General features: G+C 37.4%; 2 protein-coding genes across 2 annotated transcripts; both read right to left on the bottom strand.

The window, feature by feature from the left end:
- Window positions 1-3494: 3494 nt before the first annotated feature.
- Window positions 3495-4645, bottom strand: LOC129245650 (retinaldehyde-binding protein 1-like). Its single transcript, XM_054883959.1, has 3 exons — window positions 4277-4645; window positions 3828-4200; window positions 3495-3752 (listed from the first exon to the last, which is right to left on the bottom strand). Exons 1-3 carry the CDS (start codon window positions 4582-4584, stop codon window positions 3495-3497), a joined length of 939 nt encoding a protein of 312 aa, XP_054739934.1. The 5' UTR covers window positions 4585-4645.
- Window positions 4646-10048: 5403 nt separating this feature from the next.
- Window positions 10049-13290, bottom strand: LOC129246039 (alpha-tocopherol transfer protein-like). Its single transcript, XM_054884547.1, has 3 exons — window positions 12983-13290; window positions 12529-12901; window positions 10049-10306 (listed from the first exon to the last, which is right to left on the bottom strand). The coding sequence occupies exons 1-3, from the start codon at window positions 13288-13290 to the stop codon at window positions 10049-10051; spliced, it is 939 nt and encodes a 312-aa protein (XP_054740522.1).
- Between the last annotated feature and the right edge of the window lie 636 nt (window positions 13291-13926).

The following is a 13926-nucleotide window of genomic DNA, read 5'->3' as shown; positions in this document are numbered from 1 at the left end:
TGACATCTATGCCGAACAGCGGTTTTCCCTGGGTTAACATTCTGTCCTTCCATAGGCTAGGGCATTCACAGAAGAAATGGAAGATTGTTTCGTTTTTCTCCGGTTGTTTGCAGCTATGGCAGTATGCGTTGTGAGGGATGCCCATTTTGGCTGCTGGTTCTCTCACAGACCAAAAGCCGGTTATGAGTGCCGTTAGCCTCTAGGCATCCCATCGTTTCATGTTTACCAATGCTGACGACTGCTTAAGGTTGTAGGTGGGCCATAACGTTCTGCTAATTTTGCATTTCGTCTGGTCTCTCCATCTACAATCCGCGATTCGGAGGTATTTTAGGGAAATTGTATTGGTGTGAATACCGATTCCACCAGATCGTTAGTCATGACAGATCCCCCTCGTGTCAGTTCATCTGCTTTTTCGTTACCTTCAATGTTCCGGTGACCCGGGACCCAGATTAAGGTTACTTTATGGTTTTCGCTTAAGGTGGTAAGGCTAGTCCTACTTTGTTCCACCAGTTTAGAGGTTGTTGTCGCCGAATCCAGTGCCTGGATCGCAACTTGGCTACCCGAAAGAATAGCGATATTACCCTTAAGAGAGGGATCTGCGATTAGTAATCTACAAGCTTCTCCAATTGCCAGTACTTCCGCCTGAAAGACACTGCAAGTATTAGGGAGACGCACAAATTTTTCAGTTCTAAGTCTATGAGAATATATACCAGCTCCAACACCACAATTCATTTTACTGCCATCTGTATCGACTGTAGTGTCGAAGTTGTTTAGTGAGAATCCCTTATTCCATTCTTTCCTACATGGAAAGAGAGTGGCGAAATTTCTATTGAATGTTACCGTCGGGACGATGTAGTCAGTCCTCTTCGAGGTATACTGGGTTTGTCGCTGTAATAGAATGACATGGCCATAAAGTTTTGTCTTCCAGCGACCCGCTTCATTTAACCTAAATGCACTCATGGTTGCCATCTTCTTGATATGTAGATCTATCGGAATAACGTGTGTCAGTGCGTTCAGAGCCTCCCTAGGACATGGTCTGATTGCACCGACTGTTATTGCACGCTGATCTTTGTACTTTGCCCAAGTAATTTGATGTTGTATTCTCTCTCTAGAGCTTTCCATCAAACAACCGAGCCATACGTTAAAATTGGTCGCATAACCGCCTTATACTAATAATGTATACTTGGGTTCTAGCATACGTTTAATTTTAATCGATAATGCCCTGTTAAATTCCTGTAATTATTCTAAATAAAAAAATATTCTTATTAATTCAATCAATCTTCCTTGTTTTGCTCTTCTTGGGCTATAAGACTTTTTCATCTGAGAGCCCAGGCAGTTATTTTTGCCTTGCCCCACATTTTATTGACTGCTGCAGGTTCGCGTAGTGTTGATAGTCTCCAAGTGTTTTTTGAGCGACCGCGACTTCTGCTTCCTTGCGGACTCCATTTTAGCCCCAATCCTGTTATGATGGCAGGCGATCAATACAATTTGTAAATTCGTTTTGGTTAAAGCTATCTATCATTGATTTTGATTGCGATTTGAAGCCCGGTAGATTGTCCCTGTTTCATCTTCTTTGGCTTTTCTCTACTTCCGGAATAAGAAAGGAAAAGTTACACTTTCCTAGGTCACAAAATAACTCTGGGCCTATAAATGTGGGCCGCTCTTTCGTGACTAATTTATCTGTCATTTCGTTACTCTTAATTTTTATATGCCCTGGAAACCATAGAATACGTACCTCACTATTCTGGCGTAAGAAATCATAAGCTTATCAAGACATTCCAGCGTCAGTTATAATGTAACCCGGAGAGAGATGAAAGCCTTGATTGCTGTCTGACTCTCAGTAAGAGTGACTATGCTTCTGTTGTGCGTTCAAGGTTAAAGTGAGCGCATCTTTCCATTGCGCAAACTTCCGCTTTGATAGCAATTAATGATTTTTTAAAGGTCGCAGCAAAATTTATTTGAATTTCATTGCTTTGTGATATAGCCATGAAGCTCAGACGACGAAGCTTACAATGAGAAAGTCGCTCATACCGTGCGGTCAATTGTGCTTGCTGCTGTACAGTTTTCCAACGCCGTATACCGCATCGGTAGGACAGAATTGGTTTGAGGGCGGTTGCTTTGAGGAATAGAAATTATACGTTTGTTAAAATTCAGTGAAAGGCTTGGTAATATAATATTGTGTTGAGAAGCAGCTTATTTGGAGACAGACGCTTCTGGATTTACGGACGTTGATGACCTACGGAAAAGTTGTTCGGTGAGGCAAAGATTTTGGTTTCAAAACACAGACGGACTCGTACCTGTCTTTGTCTGGCATCTCCAGGCTGACCTCTCCAACATGGGTAACCCTTTTCGAGTACCTAAGCACTCCGTTGGCACAGCTCAGCCTTTCACAGATGCACGCAAGCCACCCAACCGCCACCGTCGAGGTCCAGGTGCGAGGAAGGGAGTCCCTTCAGCTAGACCAGCTGATTTGTTTTTTTTTTTCGCCGTGTACATTTAGATGCCAGTACAAAATACTTCTAACTTCAACTGCATGTCGGCTGTTCAACACAGTTCGTCCCTTTCTTTTCTATAATCTTTCGTCCACACATTCTTATGTACAAAACGTTGTTGTTGGTCTAGGCTACCACTCTAGGCATCTCATTGTGCTGTGAAAGCAATATTTTGACTGAAGTATTCAGTTTCAGAAAGCTGTGCGCTCAACGTTTGCGGCATTCGATAACAGTGGAACAAAAAAAACATTTAAATGAGACTTCCACAGCAACATTTAGAGCGTTTTCGAAAGGCTAAAGTAGATTTTGTGATCACCAGAAGGATCGCCACGATAATCCTAAATCAAAATAAGAGGCAAAAGAGTGGTGTGAGCCCGGTGCTTCGGCTCCGAAACGAGTTTGTGTCCAAAAATCGGCCAAGAAGGTGTAAGCTTCAGTTTTTTGGGATGCAAAAGGAATTTTGTTTGTAGATTACCTGCAAACTGGTAATATAATAAATTCTGTATATTATTGTAACCTTTTAAACCAGCTGAAGGAAAAAATTCGTGAAAAAATACTCAGTTTGCAAAAGTAAAAAAACTATTTTTCATTAGGACAATGTGTCGCGTCACAAGATCTATGAATTAAAATTCGAATTGTTGGCCATCCGCCATATTCCCCAGACTACCCTCTGTTTCCAGACCTAAAAAAATTAATGCGTGAAAAGCGTTTTTCTTTAAATGAGGCCATAACAACTGTGGAAGCGTATTTTGCAGCCCATCCATACTCTCATTTCAGGGATGGAATTCATAAATTGGAGTCTCACTGGAACTAGAGCATTGATGCTCAGGGAGCCTCCACTAAATATTAAAGTGTATTTCAAACCATAAAATTGTGTTTTTCTTATCGAACCGCAAAACTTATTGAACAACCTAGTATATATATTATATATTTTTTTCTATGTAGATCTTTACAATATATTAAACCATGTTCTAATAACAATTCATACAAAATTTAACGCTACTAGTCTACTTCCAATTTTCTGAAAGAACCTTCCACTCCGAACAAATTATCAAAATCGATGGGCTTACCCATACGTAAACTCTCATCGGTGCCATAGTTCACATTTTCCTTAAAATATTCACGATACTCGTCTAACTGTTTATTTGTGTAATCTATAATATCTTTTATGGTGCCATTATCGCCTCCATATTCGACTGGCAAATAACGCTGAGGAACGTGATCGTAAAATCTATCCAATTTGTCGGCGTGCACTGAAATCTGAAAAGTGTACGGACAATTATCAAATTTAGAAATTTAATATAAAATTTATTTTCAATTTCATTCTCAATTTACTCGCTCCTGTTGTTTTTTGGTCATCAGTGGCTTCATTAAATTGAAAAACGCCTCAAAACCACTTGGGATATGTATGAAATGCTGTTGTTGCGGACGCAACGGCACCGCCTCCTCCGCATGTATGGACATTTTCTTCATAATGCTCGGCGTCATTTGCATGACATGTGCGGGCGTACAATCCTCAACATCAATAATCGAAATCATGCCGGATATGATGGCATAGTCGTCGTCACGTATTATGATTTCTTGTAAGTGACTAACGGCGCGAGAGAACTGCTCAAACGTATATTTGTCAGCGGGCAGCCCACCCTGGTGGATAAGTATAATACGTGGCCCACTTTCATTCAATGGCGTTGGCAGCAATAAAATTAAGCTACATGTTTCGAAAATTAAAATAAAAAATAAAAAATATATTTCAATATACTTCTTACGCTATTTGCGCTGCTTACCCAGCATTGATGAGCGCTCTAACGATCGCCTCATCCGCATCGTAGGCACCAAAGAATTCCGGATATTTTGTGCGTAATGTATAGAATTTATCGATCTTGCTTTTTGCCTTTTCCAAACTGAATTTGCAGCCTCGCAAAAAGCTCAACAGAAACTGATCATCGTCACGTGCACGCAAATGCGGCTGTTGTTGAATCCAGGTGCGCAGTGCTTCAATGTCGGCGCCTATGCGTTCGGGCACTTCATTCAGCTGCTTAATGGCGATCTGTTGCAGCTCTTTGCTGATGGGGCGTACATTGAGCTGTGCCATGACGTGGTTGGGTGTGCGAGATTAGTTAGCGTAGTTGAGCAAGTATTAGAACTGCTCGGCAATGAACTTGAAAGCAAACTAAATTGCAAAAGTTAACGAAAGCGACAAAGGATTCGTACGAAAATGATTAGATGTTTTATCAAAATTCAATACAAATTGATTGCTTGATATCGCTGTATTGATTATAAAAAGTTATTTAAAACAGTAGATATTTATTGATAAACTTTGGAACTTTAATGGACTAAATTACCTTCATCTTGATGGGCTCTTAGCAGAACTCAAATACAGTAGACGCTCACTAAGGCGGAGTTCCATTAATTTGAATTGCACTCTAAGTGCAGTAAAGTCTCTCTAAAACAAATTATGCAGTGGCCGCAGATTCGATCCTTATTTCTAAAATAAAATGCTGACATGAAGGAAAGTATGTATTCAATACAGCGTTTGTTCCTTCACAGGACATGTTCTACAATAGTCATTCTAGAAATTCGGTGTTTAGAAATGTTCAAATAATATAATACAAAAACGTTAAAACCAACGTGTGGTATTTAGTGCTCTTTCCTCCATAGGATCAGTAAAATAATACCTTAGAATTAGGAACTGAGGCTGGGTACAAACTACTGAATTACTACAGATCAGTTCTGTGGCCAGCCACACATAATATTCCCCTTTTTCCTCGAAAATTCGCAGTTTTCTTTGTTTCTTGTGCGGCACACAGCTAATTTTTACCTGAAATTTGTTTGAAAATTACCTGAAAATGTTCGAAAGCGGGCGATGACCCTATAACCTGCCTAAAGAGGCAGTATTGTTTTACTTTTTTGAAGCAAAACGGTCGGTTGCCACTAGCAGAAGCGCCTAAATTGAGATCAGTGCATTTAGTGAAGGAATCAAAGACTTTAAGGCTGCTTTAAGTCAAAGCTCTTAGTCAATGATTTCATGTGCATTACTACACTGGATTAAAAAAAGTTGCAAAAGTACTGGACTGTATTCAAAGTTTATGTTGAGAGAATTTCGGCTCTATGCAATTTTTTTTATGCTTCTCTGATCTAGTAGCTCATCAAAACCTTTCTCAAAAAAATTTTATTCATCTTTCGGCTTGAGAATATTGTTTTTTTTAAAGCCAAGCATGAAGGCATGTAGCCTTTTCTCATGGAACTGAATGTTTTATTCTACTTCTCAATTCAACAAACAGTGAGATCGACGCCCAGCGTCCCCACTCAGGAGTCAAATACCACAGATGCCCTAAGAGCTTCCCAATGACCTCATCAAACACTTTCTTATTACATAATAACCTTATTTGAAGTGATTGCAGTTGACATATCACGAACGACATAAAACACATATAATTCGTTATGAGTGGCTCCAGTCCAGTGATGTCAATTCTTCAAAAAATTTGTTTATTTGTAGGCTTAAGTATAACTGTAAATATTAAAAAAAAAAAAAATAATTTCGAGATTTATTTCATGTTGAAAATTCTGGCGTATAGTTTTTGGAACTGAAATATGCATCTTCGGTGTTTTCTAGGATTTTTCCAGTTTTTTTTAAATAAAATACATATATTATTAAAAAAATGTTAGTAAAAATTTTTTTTTTTCATTTTTGTTAAAATTATTATAAAGTTTTTATATTATTTACTAGCTGACCCGCGAACTTTATTCCGCCCTAGAGGGAATAAAAAAGCAGATTTTTGATTTTATTAAGTTAATTTTTTTATTAATCAAGTATTTCAATGAAGCTTTAATAGATTGCACTCTTCAGTTAAGCAACTTGTGATACACGACACTTTTTGTTTTATTATCAGCTGCAAGAACAAACAACGAAGATGGTTTTCCGACCCTTGAACATGCCACATATAATTGACCATGTGAGAAACATTGATTTTCTAGATTCAGACCACAAATTTTCAAGGATTGGCCTTGTGATTTGTTAATGGTTATAGCGAAAGCAAGACGGATCGGAAATTGAAGTCTTTTAAACTCAAACAGAAGATCGGTTGGGATCGTCGGGATCCTCGGAATGAGAACTTCTTCACCTTCGAATTTTCCTTTGAGTATCGTCGCGTAAATCACATTGTTCATCAATTTATTTACCACCAAACTCATACCGTTGCAAAGTTTTGGTGGGCTTATGTTTCGAAGCATGATTACTACGAAGCCAACTTTTAGTCGTAAATTGTGCGGGGGTAAGCCAGGCACATCCAAGGAGTTTAAAAATTCAATTGGATAGTTGGTGGCTTCATCTTCATTTGTTATACAGTCAATGGATTTGAATGAAAGCATTGTTCCAATGATATCATTTTGAATTATGTAGTTTAGGTCATCTACATCTTTATTCTTAGCCGCTAAAATTGCTCGCTCACTCAACCACACATTATTTTTGTAGTTATTAATGAGGTTTGGGAATACCATAGATTCGATGATTTGAGGCAAGCGTTTATTTCGTCAGCAGCCGTTGATCTTGGAATTACTGGCAGTGTTTGGCGGAAGTATGTGCGTATATCTTTCAATGTTCGGTTAAGTGCTTCTAATGCACGTTTATGCGCCAATGTGCATTCGTCCCAGATGATGATTTTCGATGCTGATAAAACTTTGGCCATTGCTGAGTTTTTTGAAATATTACATGTTGGTTCTTCAATTTTTTGAAGATTTAACGGCAATTTTAATGCTGAATGAGCCGTACGGCATCCTTCTAACAATGTGGCTGCTATTCCAGAAGAAGCAACTGCAAGCGCAATGTTGGATCTCGCACAAACAGCGGCTAAAGTTACTGACATGAGGAATGTCTTAATTGTCTTAAAAAAAATTTTTGGAAAATATTTGTTAAAATTTTTTGGACAGCAAAATTTCATTACAATTTTTTTGAAGAAAATTTCCTCTTAGAGTTTTTCATAATTTCTTTTTATTGTAATATTAAATTTAATTTTTTATTTATTATTACAGCTTTTTAAATTAAAATTTGTATTTTCGATTCTTTCTAAATTTTAATAAAAGAAAAATTTCCATTTATTTTAAATGAAATATATTATTAAAAAAAATATTTGTGAAAAAACTTTTGTCAAAATTATTATAATTTTTTTATATTATTTATTATATTTATTATTATTATTTTTTGAATAAAGTTCCCTCTAAGATTTCTTGATAATTTAGTTTTAATATTAAATTTAAATTAATATATAATTTAATTCTTTTAATATTTTTTTGTAATTAAAATATGTATCTTCGGTTCTTTGGTACTGTGGTAAAAGATAAATTTCCTGGTATTTTTTAATGAAATATATTATAAAGGCTGGTTAAGTTTCAAAGGCCGCTGTTGATTTTGAATAAAATACAATATTTTAGGAAGTTATTGTAATTTCTCTTCATTATGATAATATTGGTGTGACTCAATTACGTATGAAACAAAATATCGGCAAAATGGCCGGCGCGACCTAGGCGGCACACCTCCATCCGATGGTCCAAATTATCCCTGACGCTGAGGCATAATTGAGGTTCTATGCCGTTAATGTGCCGAATTATCTCATCCTTTAGCTCTTGAATTGTTGTTATCGACGTACACCTTTTCTTTCAAATAACCCCAAAGAAGGAAGTCCAACGGTGGTGTCAAATCACATGATCTTGGCAGCCAATTGACATCGCCGCGACGTGAGATTATTCGGTCATCAAATTTTTCGAGCAAAAGTGCCATTGTTTCGATAGCTGTGTGACAAGTGGCACCGTCCTGTTGAAACCACATATCGTCCACATCCATATCTTCCAATTGGGGCCATAAAAAGTTCGTTATCATCTCACGATAGCGAACACTATTCACAGTAACTGCCTGACCGGTCTCATTTTGGAAAAAATACGGCCCAATGATGCCGCCGGCCCATAAACCGCAACAAACAGTCACTCTTTGTGGGTGCTTTGGTGTTTCGGCAATCACTCTTGGATTATCATTCGCCCAAATGCGGTAATTCTGCTTATTGACGAATCCACTGAGGTGAAAATGTGCCTCATGACTGAAGATGATTTTCTTCACGAAGTGCGCGATATGCATTTTGATTTGAACGCCCGTTTTCATAATAAGCCTGAATAACTTTAACGCATTGCTCGATTGTGTATCTTTCCATGGTTCAAATTGAATTAGTCTGAAATTGAAAAATGTGAAACGAAATGCAGAAAAGAAATTTGACGTTTAGGTGTGGTTCACATTCAACATCGGCCCTTGAAATTTAACCACCCTTAAAAATAAAAAATAAAATAAAAAAAGATTTTGTCAACTTTATTATAATTTGTTTTATTGTATATATTATAATTTTTTTTTTAAATTTCCTCTTGGATTTTTTGATAATTTATGTATCTTTGGTTCTTTAGAAAAAATTTTGTAAAAACAAATTACCAGTTTTTGTTTTAATAAAATATTATATATTTAAAAAAAAATGTGAAAATTTTTTTAACAAAATGTTTTGGGAAGCAAAATTTTATTATAATTGTTTTTTTTAAATCTCTTAGATTTTTTTATTTCTTTTTTATTAGCTCAGTAATCGTTGCAAGTTTCATAATGAAACTCCCTTAACTTTTCGATTTATATTCAAATACGTACAGCGAATCAATATCGCGAAAAATATGGTTCTTAGCTCGTTAAGTAGCCAGTCGTCTTCTGCAATTTTATTGTTCCCTAACCGCAACTTATGATAAGCATGGATTTTTTTTTATATTTCAGCAGCTTCATTACTTTCGTTCTCTTTTGGTTGTACATAACAGAGTAAACAAGTGAAATTCCCAAAATTTAGCATTAATGACAACTACTCACCAAGCCAATGTCTCAATTCTATCAGAATATTTTAATGAATGAGAAGGTGTAAATGTTACTGTTAAATATTTCAGTACAAATGATATAAACATTCTCTGTTATAACCAGCCTTTTGTTGCTAGCAACAAAGTTGCGCAACATGTATTTCTAGCACATACTTTGTGTTTGTGCAAAAATATTGTGCAATATAATGTTTTTGTTGAAGCCAAGCACAACTTTTTGTGCTCAACTGGAGTACCCACTGAAAGTTGTTTTGTTTTTGGAGTTTATAGTTACGTACCTTCGGCAGAATGATAAATTGATAAGAATGTCATCAAAACAGAGAAGCATGAAAATAAGCCGGTTGCTTATCTTTTATTTTATTTTAACAAAACACTTAGACTAGTAACACAGAAAATTAAAGTCTTGATTATCAAAAATAATTTTTTTTTAATTTTTCCATTCATACATAGGTACATATGTACATACATATCATATATTTTATGATCAAATAACAATTGATTGCCTGGCTACCAGATAAGCTTCAATCGCCACAAAATAATAGTCATTTAAAATTAGCTAATCTTTAGTTTTATACCTGTGCATATATGAACGAAATATAATAAATTTGCACATACAATCATATGAATACATATATATGTATGTATGTAATATATATGGTTTTTTCGTTTATAATTTAATCCACTTCTAACTTTCTAAACGAACCCTGTGTTCCGAAGAGATTATCGAAATCCGTGGTTTCTCCCACACGCAGTGTCTCATCGGTGCCATATTGTGCATTTTCCTTGAAATAGTTTCGGTATTCATCAAGTTTCTTATTCAGCTCGACAATGCCCTCCGCAATGGAACCATTCTCACCACCACATTCTTTGGGTAAATATTTCAATGGGACGTGTTCGTAAAGTTTATCCAAATTGTTACCGTGCACAGAGAGCTGAAAGTGAAGTAGGGAGCGATGTTTAAAGGAACGAAGAAAAGTAGATTGTAAGTAATGATTGTAAAGGGATGAGTACGAAATATTTCGGGAAAAGTAATTTTGTAATGCAAAGCAGCATAAATTTATGTCATAGAAAATATTCTCCTACCCAAATTTGGTCACCAGCAAAACCCAGTATCTGCCTAACAACATCTTGCTAGCGAGACCTGTATGCAAAACGGGAATCATCACTTATGACATACCTACTCACATAAGTAGGAAGTATAATGGGCAAAGAACAGGGTAAACCTTGGATATCTCCTTGTGTCTACTCTGTGGTGACTTAAGGGGTTCCGGCGGTCTAGAATTGTCACAAAATTGGTTTTTTTTTGATATTTCGAAAGTATAGGCTTTTAAGAATATACTGCCAAATTTGGAAGGCATCAATGATCGCATATTAATGGTCAAAACTTTAAACTCAATTATCTCAAAACTACTTCTTTCGGCCTGGTGTTGTCAAAAAAAAAGAACTATTCAACCGAATCGTCTAAAATTTTAATATGTTGTTCACAGCTAAAATGACTATCGCACGTACTATATAGAATTAATCAATTATTTCTATTAGAAAAATGTTTTATAGCGGTCGCCCCTCGGCAGGCAATGGCAAACCTCCGAGTGTATTTCTGCCATGAAAAACTCCTCATAAAAATATCTGCCGTTCGGAGTCGGCTTGAAACTGTAGGTCCCTCCATTTGTGGAACAACATCAAGACGAACACCACAAATAGGAGGAGGATCTCGGCCAAACACCCAAAAAGGGTGTACGCGCCAATTATATACATATATACAACCAATTTTATGAACAATTGAAAATTCAATAAAAATACCGCAAGACTTTTTTGACAACCTTATATATAAACTTGAACGCCATTTTTAAAATTATTGAAATAAAAAGAACTATTTTCATTTTCATGTATGTAAAAGAAGTTAAATAAAAAGCCTAAAAAATTTAAAAATCTTTTTAATTTTTTTTTGTAAAAAAAAAAATGCCTGAAAATATCCTAAATTTTCGAGCTGTAGACCACCGGGACCCCTTAAGCGCTGGGGCTCTCCTAATTTGATAACCTAGAAAACATCTCAAAGAGCGCTGATATTCTATACTTACTTAGTGTTTTATCAAAACGGCGTTTCAGTGCTTCTTGAGGAGTGCCGGACTGGCACTTCAACCATGTGACCTAGTGTTTACTTCAAGGGTCGCAGTCCAACTGCTATCACTATGGACTAAAAGGTCTACGTCTGGTTTCATGCCACCTAGATTATACTATCTTAAACCTACCATTTCTGGTCGAAATCAATCACCAAATTAAAGAAAAATATGTTTCTAATAGCGGTTGGCTGGTAATGGCAAACTCCCGTTTGCATTTCTGCTATGCTAAAAAAATCCTTATAAAAATCATTTGTCGCTCGGAGTTGCAAAAAAAAATAGGTCACTTCATTTATAAGACAAAATTAAGGCGAATACCCCAAGTTGGAGGAAAACCTCGGCCAAACACCTAACCAAGGATGCTCGACCCAGTATATATCTTGTTCGACCTGATCCAGACACTAATCATCTATGGTATATCATTGCAACACTAATTCGATTTTTCCCCTACTGCCGTGCCATAGTGAACACCTTCTCGCGGTAGACTGATGGCCGCGTAACCGGAAAGCGACACATCAAACTTACTAGCGATGAGTTGCATGTGAGAAAATTTGATTGTTGTTGAACTTTAAACTATTCTCAAGGGCAGCAATGATTTTGTATACACCAGCTAGCTCATTGTGGTAATGTCATCCCCCTTCCTGCAGCGTCACGTAAGAAGCGTTGGTTTCCCATGGCTGTTGGTTCTACGTTGCCGGAACTGCCCGGATTTATATCCGGTCAAGGACTGTCACTCCAGCAGCATTCCCCGTGCATGTATGGGAAATGTTTATACTGCTACAGCAACAACAACAAGCGTTCGCTTCCGGGGGAAACTTTTCTTAACACGAAAAAAAAATGCAATAAATAATTGGAGTGCCAGGTAGCTCATCTTCCAAAGAGTTTAAAATATTCTTTCACAGTTTCTGTGTTTTGGACAATTTATCACATCAGCTCACTTTTTTGCATTAGAATTCAAACCTCTCCTCACTTTTTTTATAGATAGCACTACAACTCAACCCTCCACTCACTCCCTTCATCGCATACCAATCACTTACCCTCTTTTGGCTCTTCTTCGGCAGCATTGGCTTAAATAAATTGAAGAACGTTTCGAAACCGCTTTGTGTATTTATGAAGTGCGCCCCCTTTGTTCGCAATGGCAAAGCTTCTTCTGAGAACACGACCATCTTTTTCAGACTGGTTGGCGTCATTAGCATAAAATGTGCCATACTCGCCTTTTCCAGATCAACTATACTAACCACACCATAGACCACCGCATAGTCATCCTCGAGTAGTAAAATCTCTTGTATGCCCTCCATGGCACGCGCAACATCGTCTACTTTAAATTCATCAGCTGAGTAAACGCCACTGCGCAGATAAGCAATACGTGGCCCACACTCAAATAGAGGTGTTGGCAAATAAACGAGGATGCTACGAAAAAAATACAAATAGTTTAATTTTTCACGAATGTAAATGACTGACAGACGCTGCTTGATTGACAGAGTAGCATACCCGCAATTAATGAGCTTTCGAAGCTTCTCATCGTCCACATCGTTGACGGCAAAGAATTCCGGATATTTTGTGCGTAATGTGTAGAATTTATCAATCTTAAGTTTTGCCTTTTCCAAACTGTATTTGCAGCCACGCAGAAAGCTAAGCAGAAATTGATCATCCTCACGTGCACGCAAATGCGGCTGTTGTTGGATCCAAGTGCGTAGCGCCTCTATGTCGGCTGCAACACGTTCAGGCACCTCGTGCAACTGGGTAATAGCAGCTTGCTGGAGTTGTGGGCTCAGGGCGCGTACTGCGAGTTGCGACATTTTCAAAAGAATTTTATGGAAATTTGCACCCTTTTTTCAACCTTCTGCCAATACACCCGCTCGAAAACTATCAGCAAAAGCGCATTACTATGTCTGAATGACTCTAGTAAAAATTAAATTTTGGCGAAATGTAATCAAAGAGCGATAAGAAAGATTAAAGTACAGGGCAGTGTAAAACTAACTAAAAATAATCAATTATGTGCCACAAGTAACTGTTTTTTAGTTAGATATGCCACCAGTTGTCGGAGCGGTTGGTGCACACTGTTCGCGATGCCAGCGGGCGATCGGGTGTCTTACGTTAGCTTCGGTAGGAAGTATGACGTTTTGATCCCCGTTAGAGATCAATGGTTGAGCCCAGAGAACTTAATAACGGGATTGCAGTACGCTTTCTACACCGATGGATGCAAAAGCAGTGATGGTAACGAATCTGGATAGTACTTAGATGAAGACAAAGTACTCCTACGATGGAATTTGTAGTGGCAGTTAAGCTGCACTAATAGCCCTTGCTAACCCAGGCTGCTCTTCGAAATTAGTCGGTGGATGTAGACAAAACTGAACAGTGTTGTAAAACAGAACAAAGCTCGTCTTATTTGGGTGGCCGAAAATTGTGGCATTACTCGCTCCCTGTACTGATAA

The sequence above is a fragment of the Anastrepha obliqua genome, chromosome 4 (assembly GCF_027943255.1).
Source record: "Anastrepha obliqua isolate idAnaObli1 chromosome 4, idAnaObli1_1.0, whole genome shotgun sequence".
Taxonomy (NCBI): Eukaryota; Metazoa; Arthropoda; class Insecta; order Diptera; family Tephritidae; genus Anastrepha; species Anastrepha obliqua.
This window is presented reverse-complemented; position numbering and strand designations above follow the sequence as displayed.

Excerpts from the sequence above, each read along its gene's own strand:
- LOC129245650 (XM_054883959.1), bottom strand. The coding sequence starts at position 4,584 with ATGGCACAGCTCAATGTACGCCCCATCAGCAAAGAGCTGCAACAGATC. Across the intron at positions 4,201-4,276 it reads AGAGCGCTCATCAATGCTGG|CTTAATTTTATTGCTGCCAA; the intron begins GTAAGCAGCGCA and ends CGAAACATGTAG. Across the intron at positions 3,753-3,827 it reads CCAAAAAACAACAGGAGCGA|ATTTCAGTGCACGCCGACAA; the intron begins GTAAATTGAGAA and ends TACACTTTTCAG.
- LOC129246039 (XM_054884547.1), bottom strand. The coding sequence starts at position 13,290 with ATGTCGCAACTCGCAGTACGCGCCCTGAGCCCACAACTCCAGCAAGCT. Across the intron at positions 12,902-12,982 it reads CGAAAGCTCATTAATTGCGG|CATCCTCGTTTATTTGCCAA; the intron begins GTATGCTACTCT and ends TTTTTTTCGTAG. Across the intron at positions 10,307-12,528 it reads CGAAGAAGAGCCAAAAGAGG|CTCTCTGTGCACGGTAACAA; the intron begins GTAAGTGATTGG and ends CTTCACTTTCAG.